The sequence below is a fragment of the Ictidomys tridecemlineatus genome, chromosome 2, assembly GCF_052094955.1.
Source record: "Ictidomys tridecemlineatus isolate mIctTri1 chromosome 2, mIctTri1.hap1, whole genome shotgun sequence".
NCBI lineage: Eukaryota > Metazoa > Chordata > Mammalia > Rodentia > Sciuridae > Ictidomys > Ictidomys tridecemlineatus.
Genome location: NC_135478.1, coordinates 127,379,448 through 127,404,399, shown reverse-complemented (window position 1 = coordinate 127,404,399; position 24,952 = coordinate 127,379,448). Strand labels below are relative to the sequence as shown.

Here is a 24,952-nt window from a genome sequence, read left to right as displayed (position 1 = left end):
AAGGTACTGAGAAATGAAACTGACCAAATTATGTTATGTATATATAAAATATGCCACAATGAATCCATTATTTTGTATAATTATATCAATAAAAACTAAATTTGTCACTGTTTTTATACTGATAACTATAAAACACTCTGAAATGAAGCAAAGTTCTTAAATTAATGGACAGATATTCTGTTTGTAAACTAACATACAATACTGTTAAGCTGGCAAAAATATCCAAACCCATATACAGATTTTAATAAAATCCCTAGCAAAATTCCAATGGCTTTTTTTGTGTGTGGCAAAAAATAGAGTAGCAGATAGTAAACTATGTAATTGTGATCAACATCAAGCTGTCATAGAAACACTGAAAAGTTACAAAAGTTACAAAGTCTTTGCATTTTTGAAAAACTAAAAACTAAACAAACAGTCTGCCTCTGGTCATTTGTTTTAGGGATTGGAGACAAATTTCAGGGTTTTTGTTTTTTGGGTTTTTTTTGTTTTTTTTTTTTTTTTTGAGAAAAAACTTGGCAAGGAAGATCAAGACTGGAAATTAGGTTGAACTGCTTATGTCCTTTGCCTTTAAATCTAAATGTCATACAATTGTGTCTTTCAAAATTAAATACTAAATGATCAAAATATGAATAAGAGAAAAGAAAGAGAAGAAAAAGTTAGGGAAATAGGTAAGTATCATCAAACACTGATTACAGAGAAATCAAAGGAAAATATGGAAGAAGAAAGAAATATAGCAAGCAATAGCTTTTGAGATGAAATGGGAGGGGAAGCATGCTATAAAACACATGAATGAGCTCAGTGGAATGCTGTGATGCATGCTTGTAACATAGAGGCTAAAGCAGGAGGATCATAATTTCAAGGCCTGCCTGAAACAACTTAATAAGAACAAGTCTCAAAATAAAAAAAAAAAAATGTAGTTCAGTGGTAATATACATGTAGGTTCAATCCCCACTATAGAAAAACATCAAAATTTTTTTGAAAGGCAGAAAATTAAAACACACACACACACACACACACACACACACACACACACACACACACGGATGGCTACTCCTGAGACAGCCTTCCTTTTTTTCTATTTTTTTAAATTTTATTTATTCTAATTTGTTATATATGACAACAGAATGCGATTCAATTCATATTACACATATAGAGCACAATTTTTCATTTCTCTGGTAGTACACAAAGTAGAGTTACACCATTTGTGTTTTCATAGATGTAGTTAGGGTAATGACATCCATCTCATTCCACGGTCTTTCTTACCTTCATACCCTTTCCCTTCCCCTTCCTCCCCTTTTCCCTATCTAAAGTTTGTCTATTGCTTCCATGCTCGCCAGGCATCCCCTTTATGAATAAGCATTCTTGTGTAAGAGAAATCATTTGGCATTTGGTTTTTAGAGATTGGCTTACTTCACTTAGCATTATATTCTCCAACTCTATCCATTTACCTGTAAATGCTATGATTTTATTCTCTTAATGCTGGGTAATAATCCATTGTGTATATATACCACATTTTCTTTATCCATTCATCTACTGAAGGGCAATTAGGTTGGTTCCATAATTTATCTGTTGTGAACTGTGCTGCTACAAAATTGGTGTGGCTGTGTCCCTGTAGTATCCTGTTTTTAAGTCCTTTGGATATAAACCAGGAGTGGGATAGATGGGTCAAATGGTAGTTCCATTCCCAGTTTTCCATACTTCTTTCCATATGGCTGTACCAATTTGTAGTCCCACCAGCAACGTATGAGAGTGCCCTTTTCCCCAAATACTTGCCAACACTTATCGCCAACACACAGTATTTTTAATAGCTGCCATAACTGGAGGGAGATGAAATTTTAGAGTAGTTTTGATTTGCATTTCTCTAATTACTAGAGATGATGAACATTTTTTTCATATATTTGTTGATTAACTTTACATCAGCTTGTGAGAAGTCTCTGTTCAGATCTTTGGCCCATTTATTGATTGGGTTATTTGTTTTTTTTTGAAGTAAGATTTTTGAGTTCTTTATCTTTCCTAGAGATTAGCACTGGATGTTATGCACATGTGGTAAAAAGTTGCTCCCATTCTGTAGGATCCCTGAAAGAACTTTCTTAAACAGACCATTTATAAATCTAAAATCCTTGCAACTCAAGTTGAGTTCTTTGTCTTTAGGCTTCCCTTTAGATCAAGAAAAGTACAGGAAGCTAAATGGTTCTTCTGGTCTACAATGTTAACCAATCTCCTAATTAGATGTTTTCACATATTAAACCATTGTAACTAAATATCACAATATATCCTATGCTAAATTCCATCCTATAGTAAATTATCAAAGGAAGGTTTAAGTTATTTGAAAGAGCAAACTTCTCATTGAGTACCTAAATTGGGACTTTATTTGGGAGTTATTAGCCCTAAAATCAAAACACAGAACAGAAAATATACTTAATTTATACAATTTATATTCCAAAAATACTGCTGGTAATTCATAAAGTATTCAAAATTTGTTATGTGATTTAATTTTTTAAGAAAGTTTTTACACTTACCTGAAAATGTAAAGAATAATTCATTTTGCAAACCAGCTCTTTGCATTTTAACACGATGGCATTCAGATTTAAGTAAGGAAATTTCACATGAAAGGTCAAGAACCAATTTGCTTAAAATCTGAAGAAGTTTCTTCTCAAAGGAAATATTATAGATACTATTGCAGGGAGCTGCATGATACCGAGCTGTGAACTGATAATAATAATGAGGTTCACGATATGCTGTAGAAAATTAAACAGAGAAAGATACAATCTTGATTATTTAAATAATTCAAATACATATTGCAACTAATCATAATTGGGAGTAAATTCATATATGTAGCTACATTCATTTTTACTTAACAAATGCTTACCTAGCAGTTATTAAATGTCAAATACCATTACAGGAAATTTAAAAATAGTGACACATTTAAATCTCTTAACATCATTTAAAATTGACATTGTTATAATACTCTTCATGAAGAAAATGAGGTACACAGAGATTATGTCACATGACTAATGCCTATGCTATCAAAAGAAAGAAAAGCAAAGATTTTCAAGATGGTGGAACAGGAGAGGTTTTTTTTTGTTTTTTTTTCCCCCCTGGCTGCTCAGTGGCATAAAACCAAGAAAGCAACTCAGCAGATTCTTAGAAAGGTAGGTAAAAAAAATTTTAAAAATGGACTTTACCAGGAACTAATATTGAACATTCGAAACAAAAGGGAACTCAGGAGGTTGGCTATAATAAAATAAGGAAATGCCAGGTACAGTGACACACGCCTATAATCCCAGCAGTTGGGGAGGCTAAGTCAGGAGGATCCTGAGTTCAAAGTCAGCCTCAGCAATAGCAAGGCCTTATTAGCAAATCTTAAGTAAGACCCTGTCTTAAAATAAAATTCAAAATAGGATTGGGGTTGTGGCTCAGTGGTTGAGTGCCCTTGAGTTCAATCCCCAGTATTAAAAAAAATAAAAGAAAGCAAGTAATCCCCAGCACCATTGCTGCCACTGGTGGTGCACTCAGAGTGCTTCCCAGACAAGCAAAGTGGAAAGATAAGAGAATTAAGTAAAGGATCCCACATTTTAAAGATACAACTGGTGTGTCTGGGTATAGAGATATCAAAGTTCAAAGACCCTGCACACTAACTCAAAAAAGCATTCTGCACAATACCCTAGTGAAGAAAAGAAGCCACATCTCTCCAAGTTGCCTACAGAAAACAGGATGGAGCCATTCTGCAGGTGCAGTATAGAAGCTGACAGCATGAGTAGCTCCTCCCTAACTACAGGACTGGCAAACCAATACCGCATGACATAGAGAGTGGCTAAGTGACGAGGAGAAAATCAAACGTGGAAAAAATTTACACAGGAGAATACGGGTCATAGAAACCCATCCAACTTGACTCTGGTGGTTTAAAAGGCCAGCTGGGAGAGCTGCGCCTAGCAAGGAATTCAAAAGGATGGGGGTGGGAATGATTGAGTTTAGAGATTAAACCTGAGACCAGTAATTTTTAATCCAAGCATGACAGAGGGAACTAAGGACTGACTCCTACACTGCAAAAGTGGAACCCAGGAGAGATTTCTGGGGTGGAGTCTCCCAGTGTGAACAAGTAACTGCTGGGAACTGGAGCTGAGCTGATTTAAAATCTTTGGACCAATCGACATTCAAGAAAGAACCTGGAAACTGACCAAGCTTAAACCCCACCTCCAGGAGCTCCACCAATGGGATCTTCTCTCTCACACTCCAGCAACCCCACCTTGAGGGTGAAGGAGTCATCACATTCCAGCCCACCCCACCTAACACTGCTGAGAAGGGAAACTGAGAGTTTTCTGAATTCCAATGAAACAATTCTGAAAGTTTTCATCTTTTCCCCCCCTTTTTCCTTTTATCTCTTTATTTGTGAACTGAATGATTCATGGAAATATATACATATTTGTTTCTTTTTTATCATTTCTAATATTTTGGAAAGAAGTTATTTTTCATGGGACTAGGATTCTAAATAGTATACTTCAGTTTTGTTATGTACTCTTCTATTTTTATATTTATTTATTTTATTTTTACATACTTTTCTCTCACACTTATCTGTTTCCCTTTTCTTTCTCTCTTCTGCTAACAGTCAATCTCTACTGTTCTCTCTTTCAGTCCCCATTGAAGTTAACTTCAATTTTTTCTCTTCTTACTCGTAATCTACATATCCTACATTGCTTCTATTCTCTTCCTGTTCACCATTTGAAATTGTAAACCTTTTTGCAAACTTTCTGTTTTTACTGTGGGCAATAAATGATCACATCATTTCTGTTTACTGTGCCAATCAACAATGTATAGGTCATAGCAGGAACTATTTGGTTTAATGCTGTATATTGTTTACAATGGTTGTTATTATTATTATTCATTGGCTGCTAAGCTATGAAGTTTCAGGGACACTGTAAGTCCACAGGGTCAAAACTGTACTGCCTCAGATCCATACTTTTATATGGGTTGACACAGCATGAAAAAGCAAAGTAACAAATCACCCCAAACAAACCAAAATACCTCAGTAACAGAATCCATGGACAACACAGTGGAAAATATGTCAGAGAAGGAGTTTAGAATGTTCAGAGTTAAAAACTGACATGTAAGGTAAGGACAATGTAAGAAATAAAATCAGAGAGAAAATACAGAAAGTGAAAGATCACTAAAATAAAGAGATACAGATTTTGGAGGAAAATCAAGCAGAAATCCTCAAAATGAAGGAATCAATAAGCCAAATAAAAAAATTCAATGAAAATTATCACCAGCATACCAGACCACTTGGAAGACAGAGTTTTAGGCAATAAAGACAAAATATAAAATCTTGAAAGTAAAGTTAGCCATGGAGAAAAGATGTTAAGAAACCATGAAAAGAATATTCAAGAAATATGGGATTATATGAAAAGACTAAATTCAAGATTTATCAAGCTAAATGAAGGCTGAAATACAAAACAAAGCAATGTTCAATCTTTTCAATAAAATATCAGAAAATTTCCATAACTTTAAGAATGAAATGGAAATCAAATACAGGAGGGTTACAGGACTCCAAATATACAAAATTCCAACAGACCCACACAAAGGCACATTACTATGAAAATGCCTAACATAAAGAATAAGAACTTTAAAAGTTGCTAGAGAAAAACGATAGGTCTCATTTAGAGGGAAACCAATCTGGATCTCAGTTGATTTCTCAACTCAGACCCCCCCAAATTAGAATGTCTTGGAATAATATATACCGAGCTCTGAAAGAAAATGGATGGCAGCCAGACTACTATACTAGCAAAATTAAGCTTCAGAACTGATGATGAAATAAAAACTTCCATGATAAGTAAAAGAATTCACAACTAGAAAATGTGCACTAAAAACCATACTCAATAAAATATTTCAAAAAGAAATGAAAAGTAAAAGTGAAAACCAACAGAGAAGGGAATTATACTGAAAGCATAGCCAAAGGAGACAATAACTCAAATTAAAAGCCAAAAATGACAGGGAATAAAAATTATTTCTCAATAATACCACTGAATGTAAATGACCTAAACTCATCAATCAAACGACATAGATTGGCATATTGATTTAAAAGCAAGACCCAACAATATTCTGTCTCCAAGAGACTAACCTCACAGGCAAAGACATCCACAAACTGAAGGTAAAAGGATGGGGAAAAAGGTATATCATTCACATGGATCTCAAGAACAAGCAAAGGTTTCTATCCTCATATCAGAAAACGAAGATTTCAAGCCAAAGTTAATCAGAAGGGACAAAGAAGGATATTCTATACTGCTTAAATGAATTTTAAATCAACAAGATATAACAATTGTAAATATTTATGCCCCAAATGATGAAACATCTACATTCATCAAACAAATCCTTTCAAGTTCAAGAATCAAATAAACCAGATACAAGAATACTTGATAAGTTTAACACACCTCTCTCATCACTACACAAAAACTAAAGAAAGGAGCTATAGAAATAAAAATATAATTAATAATGTACACATAACGTATATAGATATTACATAAAATATGTATCTCATATATCTTATTATCTTATATATTATCATTATGATGTATTATATATATATAATATATAGAGAATGACTAAAGATACTCTTACTGGCAGTATATATATATATATATATATATATATATATATATATTAATAATGTACACATAACGTATATATATGATTTTCTAAAATAACCGTATCTTAGGCCAAAATGCAACTTTCACAAAACACAAAAAATAAAGAAATGCCATGTATTCTATTATATCATAATTGAATGAAATTAGAAATCAACAATAAAATACAAAATGGGAACAACTCTAAAATCTGAAGACTAATACACTATTCAATGATCAATGGAGAGCAGAGAAAACAGGAATGAAATTAACAAAACACTTAGAGGGAAATGAGAATAGCAGCAAAAAATGAAAATCTATTGACACTATTAAGGCAATTCTAAGAGGAATGTTCACTGCATTTAACTTGTTCATTAAAAGAATAGAAAGTATCCAGATAAATAATTTAACTTTATATCTCAAAGGCCTAGAACAAAGAACAAATCCACAACAAAATTAGAAGACAGATAATAAATAAAATCAGCTGAAATCAATGAAACTGAACCAACTACAACAGCAAATAACAATTAAAAAGTACCAAAGAAACAAAAAGTTCTTTGAAAAAATGAATAATATTGATAAACACTTATCCATGTTAACCAAGAGTAAGAGGGATATAACAAATGATTAAAATTTTTGATGAAAAAGGAAATATAAACATGAACACTACCAAAATAAAGATGATAATCAGACAATAGTTTGATAATTTATACTCTAATAAAATGAAAAACATTGGGACATCAATTTATTTCTAGAAACATATGATGTATATAAATTGAATCAGGAGAACATAGAAAATTTGAACAGATAACATTTCAACAATGAAATTTAGGACATCATCAAAAACCTAGCAACAAAGAAAAGCCCAGGATCATACAGAGTCTCAGCCGAGTTCAACAAGCCCTTCACAGAAGAATTAACACCAACCTTCCTCAAATTATTCCATGACATAGAAAAGGTGGGAACCCTTCCAAATTCATTCTATGAAGCCATTATCACCCTGATATCTAAAACAGACAAAGACACATCAGTGAAAGAAAACTTCAGACCCATATCCCTGATGAACATAGATGAAAAACTTCTTAATAAAATACTTTGAAATTACATACAAAAACATATTTAAAAGATAGTGAACCATGCTCATGTGGGGTTCATTCTAGGGATGCAAGGTTGATTTCAACATACAAATATTAATAAATGTATTAACAGACTTAAAAACAATAATCACATGATTATCTCAATAGATAGTAAAAAAGTATTTGACAAAATACAGTATCCATTCACTAGAAAAATTAGGAATAGTAGGAACATATCTCAACATTGTAAAAGCTATATATATTATAACAAAGGGCAAGCTCATTGTAAAAAGAGAAAAATGCAAATCATTCTCTCTAAAATCCAGAATAATACAAAGATGCCCTCTTTCACAACTTTTACTCAATATATTACTTGAAACTCTAGCCAAAGCAATTAGACAAAAGAAAGAAAGTGATACAAAGACACAAAGAACTCAAATTATGCCTAGTTGACAATAACATATACTCAGAAGACCAAAAACATTCCATGAGAAAACTCCCACAACTCATAAACAGATAAAAGCAAATCAGTAGGATATAAACTTAACATCATTAAATCAATTGTGTTCCTTCACAACAATGATGAACCAACTGAAAGAGAAATTAGGAAAACTATCCCATACACAATAGCCTCAAAAACAATGAAATATTTTGGAATCAATCTAACAAAAGAGGTGAAAGACTTCCACAACAAATACTAAAGAGCACTAAAGGAAGAAACTGAAGATGACGTTTGAAGATGGAAAGATCTCCCATGTTAATAAATATGCAGAATTAATATTGTCAAAATGGTCATACTATCAAAAGTTCTATACAAATTTAATGCAATTGCTATTAAAGTTTCAATGATGTTCTTCACAAAAATAGAAAAAGCAGTCAAGAAATTCATTTGGAAAAATAAGAGGCCCAAATAGCCAAAATAATCCACGGGGGAAAAAAAAGTGAAGCAGGAGGCATCACAACACTAGACCTTAAATTATACTACAGCACTGTGATTACAAAAAAAAAAGCATGGTATTAGCACCAAAACAAACATGAAGGCCAATGGTACAAGAAAGAAAACAGAGAAAACCCCACAGAAATACAGTTTTATCTCATATAAGACAAAAGTGCCATTAAAGATACATTGGAAGAAAAAAACCTCTTCAACAAATGGTGGTGGTAAAACTGGAAATCCATAGGTAGCACAATGAAATTGAACCCCTCTCACCCTTCACAAAATACAACTCAAATTGGACTAGGGACCTAGGCATTAGACCAAAGACCCTGTGCCTAATAGAAGAAAAAGTAGGACCAACTCTCTCATGTTGGCTTAGGAACCAACTTCCTCAATAAGACTCCTACAATGCAAGAAGTAAAATCAGGAATCAATAAATGGAATGGATTCAAACTAAAAAGCTTCTTTACTGCAAAGGAAAAAATCAAGAACATGAAGAGAGAGCCTACAGAATGGAAGAAAATCTTTGCCAAAATCTTTCCCTTTGAATGAAGGGAAAGGAGGAAGGATGAGAATAGTTTCAATAGTTATGCACCTCAGACAGAGCATAAATCTTCAGAATATATAAACAATTCAAAAAACCTTATACAAAAAACCCAAATAAAACAATCAATAAATGGACAAAGGATCTAAACAACCACTTCACAGAATAAGAAATACAAATAGTCAACAAATACATGAAAAATGTTCAACATCTCTAGCAATTAGAGAAATGCAAATTAAAACTACATTGATTACATCTTACTCCAATAAGAATGGCAATTATCAAGAATACAAGTAACAATAAATGTCAGCAAGGATATGGATGGAAAGGTACACTCAGACATTCTGATGGGACTGAATATTGGTTTAACCACTCTGGAAAGCAGTATGGAGATTCCTCAGAAAACATGGAATGGAACCACAATTAGACCTAGCTATTCTACTCCTCATTTTATATCCTAAGGACACAACCACATCAATGTTTATAGTAGTCCAACTCACAATAGCTACACTATGAAACCAACCTAAGTGCCCTTCAACAAATGAATGGATAAAGAAATGTGGTATATAAACACAAAAGAATATAACTCATCCTTAAGGAAGAATGAAATTATGACATTTGCCGGCAAATAGATGGAGCTTAAGAATATCATGGTCAGGGAAATAAGAAAATTCCAAAAAAAATCAAAGGCTAAATGTTCTAATATGCAGATACTAACTCACAATGGGGGATGAGGATAGAAGTTCATTGGAGTAGAAAAAGGGAATGAAGGAAAAGGAGGAAGGATGAGAATAGAAAATACAGTAGAATGAACTTGACATAACATTTCTATGTTCATTACTAAAACTCTACATCATGTACAACCACAAGAATACTCAATGTACATATAAAAAGTCAAAATACATTCTACTATCATGTATATCTAACAAGAACCAATAAAAACTTTAAGAATATAACCTAGGGAGTCTTGCCCCAGAGTTTGTGCTCTGAACCACTATAATGTGATTCTCAAGACTTAACGTTTCTTCATCTTACAGTTATACAATTGCCAACACTTTTTTTTCAAGCCCACCCCCAAGTCTCACTGAAGAGATACAAGAAATATAAAAATGACAAGTAATCCATAACAATACCAAAGATCAGAAAGTTCACCTCAAATACAGAGAGCTCCAATGTTCTTCAGTCAACCAGAGGGGTGTCCCTGCCTGCTCCTGGCTTACACTGCTGAAGAAGAATTCTCCACTTACAATGAAGTGAATGCTGCCATTTTTCCACTATCTGACTTTTGTTGTTGTTATTGTTACCAGGGATTGAAATCAGGGACACTTAACCACTGAGGCATATCCCCAGGTTTTTTTTAATATTTTATTTAGATAAAGGGTCTCACTGAGTTGCTCAGGGACTTGCTAAATTACTGAGGCTGGTTTTGAACTCAAGATACTCCTGCCTCAGCCTGAGCCTCTGGGATTACAGGCATGTGCACCAAGCTCCTACCTACTCTTTCAAGTTACACTATCGAAACTAGGATTCTATCTACTTTCTTAGTTACTTCTGTTTTTTATATAAACACTAGACAGCTTCTAATTGCTAAAGAAACATCTACTGGTTTCATCTATGACCAGGAATGAGAACCACACAATGGTCTCAAACAGCATATAGTAATAAAGAAACAAAATTACGAGAGCAACATAAAATAAGGAAGAGAGATCCAAGATAACTAATGTCAAACAAAATGAGTTCCAGAAGGAGAGACAAAACAGTGAAGTAATGAAGGACAAACAGGAAAAATATCCTATAAACTAAAAATAAAGATGTTACCAGGAGAAAGAGGTTCATCAAAGAGTAAACAAGAACACTGAAAACAAAGAATATGCCTAGATACAAATCTTATAAATCTGCCACACACTGATTCAACTATAACATAAAATAAATAATTCACACATTTATCATGTATATACATAAACATACATCATGATTTATAATATCAAATATATATAATGCATACAAATGTCACATGAAATAATTGAACACATGAAGTCAGAGCTGTAAACTAGAGCAAGTCTCATGATAACACATGCAGACAGAGCAAGTGCCTCTCTACCTGTGGATTTTAAGAGCAACTTTTGCTTTCCAGAAATTTGCAACATATCAAGCTATTGCCTCAGGCAGAAGTCTGAATATAAAACAACATACTGTCAAAACATTCTCACTATCTCAAAAGTACTTTCTTCTGAATGCCTAGTGGAAGTCTACATAGACACACATGATAATACAGGATTATCTCATGTATATAAGAGTTAACATAGCAGGATTAAAAAAGGAAACTAAGAAAGTAGAGGCTGTTTGTAGGGTTGGCTTTTGGCTAGTAAACATTTCCCTACACAGATGGATCTCCCCCGCCACACACCATCATAAAACTGTTTCCCAGTTGAAGCTCTGAACACCTGTCTGTCTTCTCAGAGGCTTGATTTTTTTTATAGTTGGTAGGCACAGAATGCCTAGGCACCTGATTAGTTCCTAATTAACACTGGATACTGAGATTCTACTGCATCTCTGGGCAGAAACATGGCACATGTTACTGGACTTTCACTACTGAAGAAAGGAGAAGGCTCCATGCAATCCCTCAGTGAAGAAGACTGTAGGGATCTTTTACAAAGATTACTCCTATCACCTTCCTATGCCTCTTTACCCTTGATGATCCTATTGTTTATCTTTCACCTCATCTATGACACAACTATATGCTGTGTCCCTTACATCATTGTAAGGAATCAACTAACGTGCAGAGACTCCCCCAACAGCTTGTAAACTAAAATCCTCCAATTAAAATCAGAAAGTTTAGAAAAAAAAGAAACAAGTCTAGAAAAAATGAAAATGATAAAAATGACATAAAAATCAATACAATACAGAAATTTTATATTATAATTATAAGAAACAGCATCTAAAATAGATGACAATGATTAAAATCTATAGCAGGTATCTTCAAAACTTTTTTTCTTATGTTCTCTTCACATTTTTAAAAATTACTGAAGATCACAAAAAAACTTTCATTTGGGTTATATGTATCAATATATACAGTACTAGAAATTAAAATAGAAACTTTAAAAACATATACTCATTAAAAGTGAAAATAAATCCACTAGATAACATAAAAACATTTTAGGACAATATCTTTTCAAAAACAGAGAGAAAATAGTATTGTTTTATGTTTTGCCAGTTTTTAAAGGCCTGGTTTCATAAAATTTTACTATATTCTTAAATTTGTTTCTGCATTCAAGTTGATATATGAACATAAAAATATTTTCTTATACAGGTATATAATTGGAAAAAAGCAATCTTTTCAGGTAACCATGAAGGTTCTTTTTTTGACATCACACACACTCACCAAGTGGGGGATTTCTTAAAAATTTGTTGGATGGTATAATCTGAAACCATATTAATGAAGTATCCATCCATTAATTTCTAGTACTTTGAATGAGTATTTTCTGCCCATCCAGGGTTTTGTAACATTATGTTCAAGCAATTCAAACACTATTGGTTCACTATATACAAAGCTTCCAAATACTGACCAATTCCATTAAAAGAAGTAAAACTCAGCTGTCTTCACATATGAGGAAGCTGTCAAGCTCATGATGGTAGGGACATGGTTTCTAAAATTCTTAGAAAGTTAACTGTTATCACTATTAACAATGAGGACCAAGATATCTGTTGTTGTTACACTAAAAATGGTTCTACATAAAAAAGTGATGTGTATCTCTTATAATTACATAGGAGTTTTTCTTAAGAGAACATCATACTATAGTATTAAGATATACATACAAAAAGTGAAGAAACATTTATTCAAGAAAATGTAAAGTCAGAACAGTAATCATATGAAGCAAGTATTTGGGCCAAGAACTATTCCCTTTCTGCCCCTCAGCACAGCTGAAGAGATGATGATTCCATGCCAACTGGTATAGAGGAAAACACAGGGCTCTCTCTGACCCTAGCTCCCAGTTGTAGGATTATCTCCATGAAAGGCAGAAGCTGACTCCATTTCTCAGGGCTCAAGGTGAGGCACAATATCATAGTGGAAGAGTGTGGCAGAGAGAAGCAGCTCACATGATGATCAGTAAGGAGAGAGGAAAAAGACTCCACTATCCAGGTACAAAATATATACTCAAAAGCTACACCCCCACTGCCCACCTCCTCCAGCCACACACTACCCTCCTTCATTTACCAATCAGTTAATCCCCATCAGGAGATTAATCCACTGATTAGATTTAGGCTCTCGCAGCCCAATCATTTCTCCTCTAAACCATCTTGTATTGTTGCACATATAAGCTTTTGGGGAACACTTTATATCCAAAACACAACACTACTATAACACATAATCACAAATTTAATTGCTTAAATAGCACACTTATTATCTCATAGTTCTATAAAGCAGAAATCCAAACTGAGTCTTTCTAAGCTAAAATCAAGTGCATTCCTCCTTTCTTAATTCTGTGCATTAACAATCAAACTTTTAGGAAAGGAATATACAATGTGCTACCTAATACTTATTTAGTAAATGACAGTGTACTAGTAATAATGATACTTAGAATTTAAGAGTGGTACACAATAAATCAACATCATCATCAGAAAACATAATTTATACAGCCCCTACTTTCATTAAAAAACTTAAATGTATATACATCATGACATTCTCCTTTAAAAAAAAAAACCAAGCCCCATTAACTATTCTGTGCCCCAACCACATCAAACTACACAAAGTAAAATAAGCATGGCAGATTCATTTTAATTTAAAAAGATCAAAATAGCAATTTCCATTTAAAACAATACTGTTAAAATATTTAAGTATTTTAAAACATTAAGGAATATTAAGCCAGGTTGGTGGTGCATGCCTATAATCCACCAGCTCAGAAGGCTGAGGCAAAAGGATCACAAATTCCAGGTAAGCCTCAGCAACTCAGTGAGGCCCTGAGTCACTTAGTGAAACCTTGTCTCAAAATTAAAAATAAATAAATAAAAGGCCTGGAATGTACCTTAATGGTAGACTGACTCTAGGTTCAACTCTCAGTACCAAAAAGAAAAAATAAATAAATGATATACAATTAAATTCATTTCTTACCATATACGAGATATTTTAGTTGAAGATTTTTAACAATTTCTTCCACAGTAGGTTTATACTCAAGAAAACATGTGTAAACTCCACTCATAGCCTCCTCGAAGTTCTGGAATATAAGGCTTCCTGTGGATGTTACTTGTGCAGTGCTGTTTTCTAATAAAGCAATAAGATATAGTTGCTTAAATTACATAAGACAGGAAAAATACAAAACAGTTATTAAGCAGAGTCAAACCACCAAAATTTATCTACACAGTCATTAAAAGGAGTTGGGAGCAGAGCTAAACATTGCTTCAGGTACTTGTTTACAGTGGGTGCCAGGCTGACCTCCTTAGTTTCAGCTTTTCACTAATCAAAGTTCATCAACTGTGTGATTAAGACACTAACAATGTAATGAACATAATGAGTTCACAATTCAACCCTTACATTGAGCAGAGCACTATCAGAAATATAGTATATATAGATACACATATACATTAAATGTATATACATATACATGAATTATATATATTATATACAGAATAAATACATAATGTTACTTATATAGTATATATCTATATATACTATAAAATACTACATATTTTAAATGATGAATTATTTCTGACTTCAATAAGCTTACAAACTGTGTATGAAATCGATAAAACAATAGAAGAAAAGCTAACAAAATATTATCATTAATAAATATTTCTGTCACTACACAGAGTGTAAAGAAAAAATTGAGTTATAACCTTGAGGGATGAAAAAGAAACATATAGAATATTAGATCATCTGACTTGCCCAAGTCACAGAACAGGACATAAACTCCCATTTTGTTTCAACATATCTTATGAAGTATCACATCAGAAAAAAGCTATTATTGTAAAACAGAAAATAAATAAATGTGACTTTAAGGTATTAAGCCCTGGCTTTGAAGTCTACTTGTTAATATTGTTAACTACTTAATCTTGTTAACTACTTAATCTTTCTGAAGTACAACTCTTTCATTTGTACAATGAAGAATCATGATATTTGACAGTCTACATAGAATTGTTATATGTAACAATTATAATAAATATGAAGGTATCTGCAAAGTCTATACATTATCATTTCAAGTAATATTTTATTCTAAAAGTTTATAACTACACTTTTGTATCAGAAACATTCTAGGTATTAAAATTTACCTAATAATTTAATATTCCATTTATTAGAATTATCTTGGGAAATGGATGTCTACCTTTTGCTATTTTAATTAAATGATTAAATACTTGTAAATTTTAAGTTAAAAAATTCTTCAAACTAAGACAAAGATGAGTATTCTTAATGCTGAAATTTTCATTATTAATTAATTTTATAAATACTGATTGAGTTTTTAATACATGCTAAGCCTTGCTTCAGATATTGAAGGAGAAATGATGGATATACCCACCCTCAAGCAATTTACATAGAGCAATATGCCTTGAGAACTCCCATTTCTATATTCTGGATGAAGCTGAAAAACGTGATATAAATTTAGAATATATTTCTGTTTCAATGCTTTTTTTCATGAATATCTTTTAATAAAAAATTACATATTAATGTTAACATGTTAACTCATCTAAAATAGATTATAGAGCTTGCAAGTGTTTGATATCTATTTCAACAGACCAATCACCTCACATTAATACAACAGAAAGTTCCTGTAAATTTTAAAGAAATCATCAATGAGGTCATATATTTCTTGGCAATAATTTGAAATGAAAGTTTGCCACACAAAAAGTATCAACAAATGTATCAAAATATTGATTTAAATATCTACTACAAATGTTAAATATTATGAGTTACAGAAAACTAAGTAGCATTAAAACTATAATAAAATGCCATCTGACTATTAAAAAAATTAAAAATTGCTCTTTCAAAAGATATCCAGAGAATGTCATATTCTATAGAAGGACTCATTCTATAATATTGCTTGTTAGTGATCATTTCATAGACCCTTAAGTGACTAAGTCTAAATGGAAATTCATGAACCCAAGTGCTATGTACTTGACATTGATAAGATAAGACAGTTTAAGAACATATACAGCAACAGATATTCAATATTAATGTTTCATTAGTTAGTAATTCTTCCTTTCTAGCTTATATAAAAATTCAGAGTTGAACTAGATCTGTAGAAGTCCATGCCTTAAAGCTCTAAAATTAACAAAATTTAAGCTAACTTAATTATATCTAATTATTTTTGAAATAGGTTTATACTTCTGATTTCAGCTCAGAAAAGGAAAATGAATGTAACAATACAAACCCATCGTTACAATAAGGAAAGACCAAGGAAAAGCTGCCAATTAACAGTTTTTCTTGATTTATAAAGAAATTGAGGTGGTAGGGCATATCTGAGAATAGATAGGGCTTAAAATTAGAACAAAATCTGAGCTTTTTTTTTCAGCTGCTACATAAATTGTGGTTATGGTTTAGATCCAAAATGACCCCACAAAGTTCATGCGTTGAGGAGTTGGTCCCCAATGCAGCAGGGTTCAGAAATGGGGTCTTGGGAAGATGACTAGATCATTATAACTTTGACCTCAATGAATTAATTCATATTTGATTCACAGCTTAATGGATTTGGGGGTGAAAAGGCTAACTTTGGTTATTAAGTGACACTCAGCTTCATAGCTGCCATGAGATGTACAGCTTTGTTTCACCACATGTCCTGGCCATGATGCCCTACCTCACCAAAGGCCTACAAACAGGCCAACTGAGTTTGAATTGAAACCTCCAACACTGTGAGTCAAAATAAGTACTTCCTCCTTTTAAGTGTCTGTGTCAGGCATTTTGTCATAGCCACAGAAATTTGACTAACATGGTAATAAGATTCAGCCAAAATTTTTTGATGAGTTATTAAAAGCCAAGGGAAGACCAATGTAAGAAAATGAACCCTCAAGGGATCACACACTAGAAAATTGTGCAATGTTATAAGTTTTTCATTCACAAACTCCTCCCGTGCAAACAGAAAGATCAAAGGAAACAAGCTTTCTACAGGAGCTGGCTAGAAGAATGTAGGTTTTGCCAAAACTCTACCCACACACACTTTTCCCCACACCTCCTAATGGAATAAAGCTTTTAAATACAGAGAGAAACAAAACTGTTACCTACAGTGCTAGAGAAACTTGTTGCAGCTCAAGAAACAGGAAGTAGGAAAAAATGTTTCAGCCTTGGCAAAAAGTCAGGAAGAAGTGCTAGGTCAGAATTACAGCTGGAGGAGGACCCAGAGCAATCATGAAGAATTCCCAAGAAACTGAGATCTTATGCTTGTCAAAGATTAAAACTGAATCAATTCAGAGAATGTCCCTCTTTCTGAATTATCAATCACTAATAAAAAAATTAATTTTTTTTTAAAAAAAGAAAGCAGTGGAATAATGCTGGCAGGGCTGCAAGAAGGACTTTCTGGGCATCTGTCCAAAATAAGAAATCCAAGGAAAGATTACACACTAGAAAAAAAATTCTAATGAATCCAACTATACCTTAAACATTTTAAGGGTATTTGAAGATTTCAATGCACTGAATATAGTCATGGCAACAATCAATATCAAAGTCCAAAAACTTTTTACTAAATTAACACATCCCTAACATTAAAGGATGATTATCTCAAAGCAGAAAAATATCTACTTTCCTAGTCAAAATGTCCAACTTCAATAAAAGTTGTCATATGAAAAGGCAAAAAATTGGCACATTCACAAGATAACAAGCAATGCTAAGGACAAGACTCTTTCATGGCATAGGTATAAAAATAATTGATGATTAATTTAAAATAGTTAATGTGACAAAAGATATACTGGAAAACAGACAATATGTAATATCAGTTAAGTAATTTTAGAAGAGAAATTCAAAGTACAGAAATGATTAATTGAAACAATAAAACTATACACTTATTCAAAGTGTTTCCTGAAACACAAGGAGAAGAAAAAAAGAAAATATGAAATCTACAGTACTATATTAGAAAGGGTTGTGTAAGTGTGATAGAATATCAGGGAATTATAGAAGATGTGGTGGCACAGAATGGGGCCAAAGGTATTTGAAGACACAACAGTTGAGAATTTTCAAAAACTAATGATGTCAAACTACAGATCCAAAAAGCTTAGAAAACACATGCAGAAAAATATAACAACCAAACAAAAATATACACAAAAGAATCAAATCACTGGGCATGGTGGTGCATGCTTATAATACCAGTAACTCAGGAAGCTGAGAAAGGAGGATTTCAAGTTTGAGGCCAGCCACAACAACTCAGTAATGCCATAAGCCACATAACAAGATACTGTCTCAAAATAAAACAATATGATATATCAAAGTGCATAAATGCATTCTACTGTCATGTATAACTAAAAACAAATAAATTCTTTTTTTAAAAAAAGGCATGAGTGAAATCTCAGAAGGAGAAGAGAAAAATAATGGCAGAAGCAATAGTGTAAGAAATGACAATTTAGAAACGGCCAAAATAAAGAATTCTGTGGTTTTTTTGTTGTTGTTGTTTTTTGTTGTTGTTTGTATTTTGATATTGAATTACTAAATAAAGGCTTAAAGTTTGAAAAAATCCAAAAAGAAAAAAATAAAAATAAAATAATAAAAAGAGCTGGGATGTGGCTCAGTGATGATTAGGTTTAATCACCAATACCACAAAGAAAAAAAATAGAATCAAATTGCCAAAAATGAAAAGCCAATGGTATTAGAAAAAATATGATACATCAATCACAGAAAGACAAAGAAACACAGCAGATTTCTCATTAGAAATTATGCTAGTAAAAATAAGTGTCATCTTTAGAATGTTGAAAGAAAAAAAAGACTGCCAATCCAGAATTCTACCACCAGCAAAAGAAAAAGACATGCAAATTAGACACAAAGGAAATAATATGGGTAAAACAAATCAATAGTTTGAAAACAGAAAAATAATAAGAGAAAGTCAATGAAACCCAAAGCCAATCCTTCAAAAAGATGATACATTTTTGAACATGTAGCCAGAAAGAACAAAAACAAAGAGGACAGAATCAACAATCAATCAGGAGGGAATAGGGCCACACTGCCATAGAACCTGAATATATTTAAAAGATAGGAATATATTACAACTACTTTTTTACTACAATTTTGTACACATAAAATTGACAAGATGAAAAATCCAACAAGCTGGACAAATTCCTTGAAAGTTGCAAACTACCAAAATTCATACACTGGTGATAATCCTATTTATTCCTCATTGAGACTGTATCTATAAACTCTGTAAGTCAGACTGCAAACACTTTCGACTTCAGAAATATACCTTATTCAACCAATGCCTTTTCTTTCCAATATATAAATGGAGAAAAAATTGCTGTACTTACTGGAAAAGGTTATTGTGAAAATTAAATAAAGAATGTGTAAATTGTTTAGAATACTATCTCATACATAGTAACTCTTATATACATATTATTATATTTATAAAATTCATCGTTAAGTGAATAAGCCAGACACTGAAAGACATATATGCATGATGGTACTTATACATGGAATCTAAAAAAGCCAAACTATATAAACAGAGAAGAGTTATTATTAGGGGATAGAGATGGGGTAAACTGCCAGCTTTTGGTGCAAGGGCATGAATTATCAATTAGAAGATAAATAATTTTTGGAAATGACAAAAAGTCCAACAGTCTTGCTAATAGTGTATCTTAAATTTTAACAGCAGGTTAAAGGATGTTTGTGTTACTGTGCTTCAAAACTTCCATATATCTTATAAACATTTGTATATGTAAGATATTTCAAAATATAAAATTAAAATATAATAAGTATAATCTATATTATTCTTAAAAATGGTAAGGGTAGGTTATAAGGGAAACCAAACACATGAATGTGTGCATGTGCTTATATACATTTGTGTAAGCATTTAGAAAAGTGGAAAAGTTGACACACCAAAAAGAGATAATTCATCAGAGGACTATCAGGGTTAGAGTGAGAAGTACAGAACTTTTCAGAAGATATGCATTATTTTGTAAATGAATACTTGAATAAGAGACAGACTGACCAAATCTAAGAATCGTCCCCCACATTTCACAACATATCTAAACAATTGAATATTTTTCCCAAAGGAATATACAACTAATTACATAATCATATAATTTCTTTGGTTCAGTTTTAGTCTAACTATCTTTAGAATATTGAGGAAATAACTAAAGTGCAGTATACTTTAAGCTACAGTCCAAAGGTGCTTTTCTCCTTTACAAACTGTAAGAAAATTAAAGCTTTAGCTGTTCTTTCTGAAATAAAAGTGACCGTATGATTAATAAACTTTAAAACCTGGTAGACAATGAACTATAAGATGTCACAATCACCAAGTTAGAATATTAGAATTCTATGACAATAGTTTTTATATACATAAAAAAACACTATATTGATGTGATTTATCCTTACCTGGAAATAACCACAAAGTAAAATAAAATACTGCTTACTCCTAAAGGATAAATTGAATTACATACTATACTTTGTGGTATAAACTGCAAACAAAACCTGGCCAACTTAAGAGAAGAAAATGTTTCAAATTTCAATTTCCAAATCAAAGAACCAACAAACACAATTGAAAAATTCAACATTTAAATGCTTCTACTTTTCAACTTAACAGTTTCAATAGCAAATATAGAATGTATTTAAATTATAATTTTATATTATATGCTGCTATTAGGAAACAACAAAAACAAAATGTGATTATATTTTCAGTATCAAGTGGTTTTACACTTGAACCATTTCACTGATTTAAATAAGTTACCGCTACCAAAACTCTTAGAATTTCTTTTACTGACTTCTTCTGATTCCGTGAGTACATGGTACAACTGTTCCTTCTATGTTACTGTAATGAGGCAGAAGTTATATCTGATATTTTTATCTCCCACAAAACCCAGCACAATGGCATCTACCACATAGTCACTGACTACAGGATAGTAGATAACTCACTTTCAAAGAACCAAAAACACCTCCCCTAAAGAGATTAATTCTTTAAAGTTTGAACTATTTAGGATGAACATTAGTATTATGAAAATGAACATCCCTCAATTAAATAAAAATATAAATTAAAACATGTTACAAAATAAATATTTCCTACAAAAGCCTCTTTAGGAAGACTGTGAATAATTATACTTTCCTTAATCTATGATAAGTAATGTAATCTTGGAGATTTTAATCCAGAGGTATTATCTCTAATCTATAAATGGTTTTTTAAAGGAAAGAAAAGAAAACTAATTTTAAAAAACACCTTTCTGCTGAGGATATGTAAAAATGATTAGGTAATTCATCAAACACATCTTTAGTATGAAATTCATTAGTGCATTCTACCAGCAAGAGAATAAATAAAACCATCTAAGGCTGGGGATGTGGCTCAAGCAGTAGTACGCTCTCCTGGCATGCAGGGAATGCTGAGTTCGATCCTCAGCACCACATAAAAATAAAATAAAGATGTTGTGTCTACTGAAAAAACTAAATAAATAAATAAATAAACATTAAAAAATTCTCTCTCTTTAAAAAAATCTAATTTATATATATATATATAATTTATATATATATATATATAAGCTTTTATCAAATTAGAAATTTAGAATAAAATTAAAATATGTATTTAAACTAAAATATGAAGGTGAATAGATAAAATGGTAAGGAAGTCAGATATATAAATTAATTTGTATATGAAGAAACAATGTTTTTTGGAACAGAGATGCTTAGAGAACTCTCCAAATACCTCAATCTTCAGGTATATCTATGTGGAATAAAGAAAAGTAAAATATAGTAACACCATCTAATGGTAGACTTATCCAGAAATAAATTACAAGAAAAATAATTGAAGAAATAGATAAATAGGTGAGATATAAGTATTGTTTTTTAGCTCTGAGTACATTTCAGATTCATCTTTTTAATTATGATAGTTGAAATAAAATCCTACCTGAAACAATTTTTCCTTTCGGCCCATGCCATTGGAATGATGGATCTATCAGTTCGGAATTTCGCAGTCGTTGGGTTACACATAGCACATGTGGACTCTTTTGATGGAGCATGACATATACTTTCACTGAAAATAAAATATTAAAATGTTCCAATAATATTTTATGTTCTTTCTTTCTGTATGTGCCTTATATTTTTATAGACTAGGTAACAATATTTTGCAATATTTCTTTGGATTATTTTTTTCTATTACTTGATGATATGAGCTAAATTTCACTGCAACTATGTAACTAACATTAAAACAACACAATGTATCTTGTGTATATGTGTGAGCATCTGTGTGTTAGTGAATATGTTTGTGTGAGCATGCAAGCTTATGTCCTCAACATGAACATAATGCACTGGTACTTTTTATTCAGAGCTCACATATACTGACTATATCCCTCAGAGTATAACTTAAATTACACAAAATTAATATGATTCTTTATCTAGACTTGATGTGTATTATAAAGTCATTAAACATGAGCAGAGGTTATAAATAGTTTAAATTGGAGGAATAATACATTATTCACAATGATATAACACAAACCACTGGATAAAATAATCCACAGACACTATCTCTAACCCATAAAAGTAAACAAAAACATGCTTTAACTTTAAATATTAAGCACTATGTCCCATCCTGCTTTAAAATTTAAAGAATTATGATGAGTAAAAATAATACTCTTCAGAAGATAAAAAAGGAACACTGTAAAGATTCAATTGTTTTGCATTCACTGATAAGTAAGCTTTTAGAAAATGCTAACTCTTCACTGATTCACCATATGCAAAGATTTTTGTGATTTATTAAAATAAAAATTGTTAGCCAGGCACTGTAGTGCATGCTTATTATACCAGCAGCTCTGGAAGCTGAGGCAGGAGGATTGTGAGTTCAAAGCCATCCTCAGCCATTTAGTGAGGTTTTAAGCAACTCAGCAAGACTCTGTCTCTAAATAAAATTTAAAATAAATAAATAAATAAAATTAATATTGTTTCTGAAAATGAAAATTTTTCTTAACTTTAAAGAGACTGCCTTTAAAGTTTTGCCATAAAACATGATGTTTCTTTAGGGAGAGGGAGCATGGGAGGAATAGATGAACTCTACATAGGGGAGAAGAGTCGGAAGGGAAGGGAGAGGGCATAGGGTAATTAATGATGGTAGAATGTGATGATCATTATTATCCAAAGTACAGATATGAAGACATGAATTGGTGTGAATATACTATGTATACAACCAGAGATATGAAAAATTGTGCTCTACATGTGTAATAAAAATTGTAATGCATTCTGCTGTCGTATATAAATAAAAAATAAAAATTAAAAAATGATGCTTCTTGAAAGTACATTCACATGTGTATATCCCTTTACAGGTTCTGAAAACTCCTAAGTGATTTTTTTTATCATAAATTGGTATTGAATTTTAAACTTTTTCTATATGTTTGAGGTCATCATATAGCTTATTCCTTCTTCAACGAATTTAAATGAATCCTTGATATTAAAAGTTTACTTTCCTGAAATAAATGAAATTGGTCATGCTATTTTACTTAATTATTGTTAGATATAATTTACAAACATTTTCTTAGGCTCCTTGCAACTATGTTCAAAAATGGAAATGTGTGTAATTTCTTTATACTACTCTTGGTTCTTTTATCACTTTAAGCATTTATTATGATATATTTCATATTCATTTTCAATATTTATTATAATTATGATGAATATCAGATCTAAGATTATAATGGCCACATGAAATGAACTGGGAAGACTCCTATCTGTAAATTTTTTCTGAAGGAATATGTAATTTATTTTCCTGGTACATTTTTTTTAAAAGAGAATAGGAAAAAATTTTTTGCATTAACAAGGCTGAATTTACTTGGTTATAAGTCTACTAAGTAATTTACTGGAAGCTATTTTAGAAATTTATATTTAAACTAGTTATTAAAGTTATTACGATAATATTTTTTCAGATCGTAATGATTTTTTTAATTTCACTATCTTCATTTGCAACACTTTTTTGTACTTTATTTTCTCATAAAAAATTTACCAAAAATGTATCTATTAACATTTCAAAAAAAAGTTTTTGATTCCATTAAACTGTACTACTTTATTGTGGTCTCATGAATTTCTGTTCTTCTTTTTCTGTCCTATATTTCTCAGCTGAAACTTTTTTTTTCTCTTTTCTAACTTCTTGAATAAGCACTTACCCCATAAATTTTCCCTCCTCAACATCACATACTGGCTTCTCTCTTCTCCAATACCTATTTTTTCAACTCAGAATTTATTTGTATTTGGTATGAAGCATAAATCTAAGTTCCAATTCATATATATATATATATATATACATATATATATATATATATATATATATATATACTCACACACATATATATATATACATACATACATACATATTGGTAATGAGCCTGCATTTACCCCTACCTATTCTGCTAATAACCATTGAGAATTATTATCATGTAAATTGCAGAAAGTTTATTACTAAGACAATGAATTATAGAATACAATTTTAGAATTGTATTCTATAAAGACTGTAGAATATAATCTTTCTTTTTTTAGTTGTATATAAACATATACTTTTAATTTATTTTATTTTTTAAAATTTTTATTTATTTATTTTTTACATGAGCATTATTATTATTGTTGTTGTTGTTTGCATTATAATTCTTAATACACCTTTATACCACAATTTATCATATCTGTGTATATAAGATATGT

At 31.5% G+C, this 24,952-nt stretch overlaps 2 protein-coding genes across 4 annotated transcripts in view; one reads left to right on the top strand and one right to left on the bottom strand.

Annotated features, from left to right (window-relative positions):
* LOC101964337 (sperm microtubule inner protein 7) overlaps nt 1-24,952 on the top strand; it is a 174,086-nt gene that overhangs the window by 69,650 nt on the left and 79,484 nt on the right. The window lies entirely within an intron of this gene.
* Nucleotides 1-24,952, bottom strand: part of Zpbp (zona pellucida binding protein) — a 103,649-nt gene that overhangs the window by 66,572 nt on the left and 12,125 nt on the right. For 2 of the 3 annotated variants that reach the window (XR_013435026.1, XM_005337547.4), the window contains exons 3-5: nt 22,185-22,310; nt 14,285-14,434; nt 2,520-2,738 (exon numbers count right to left, since the gene is read on the bottom strand). Coding sequence is in view for 2 of the 3 variants with exons in the window: in XM_005337547.4 (XP_005337604.1) it covers nt 2,520-2,738; nt 14,285-14,434; nt 22,185-22,310 (495 nt within the window). In the remaining variant the exon portion in view is untranslated. The remainder of the gene's footprint in view (nt 1-2,519; nt 2,739-14,284; nt 14,435-22,184; nt 22,311-24,952) is intronic. The other variant, XM_021734722.3, reaches the window with a different exon arrangement.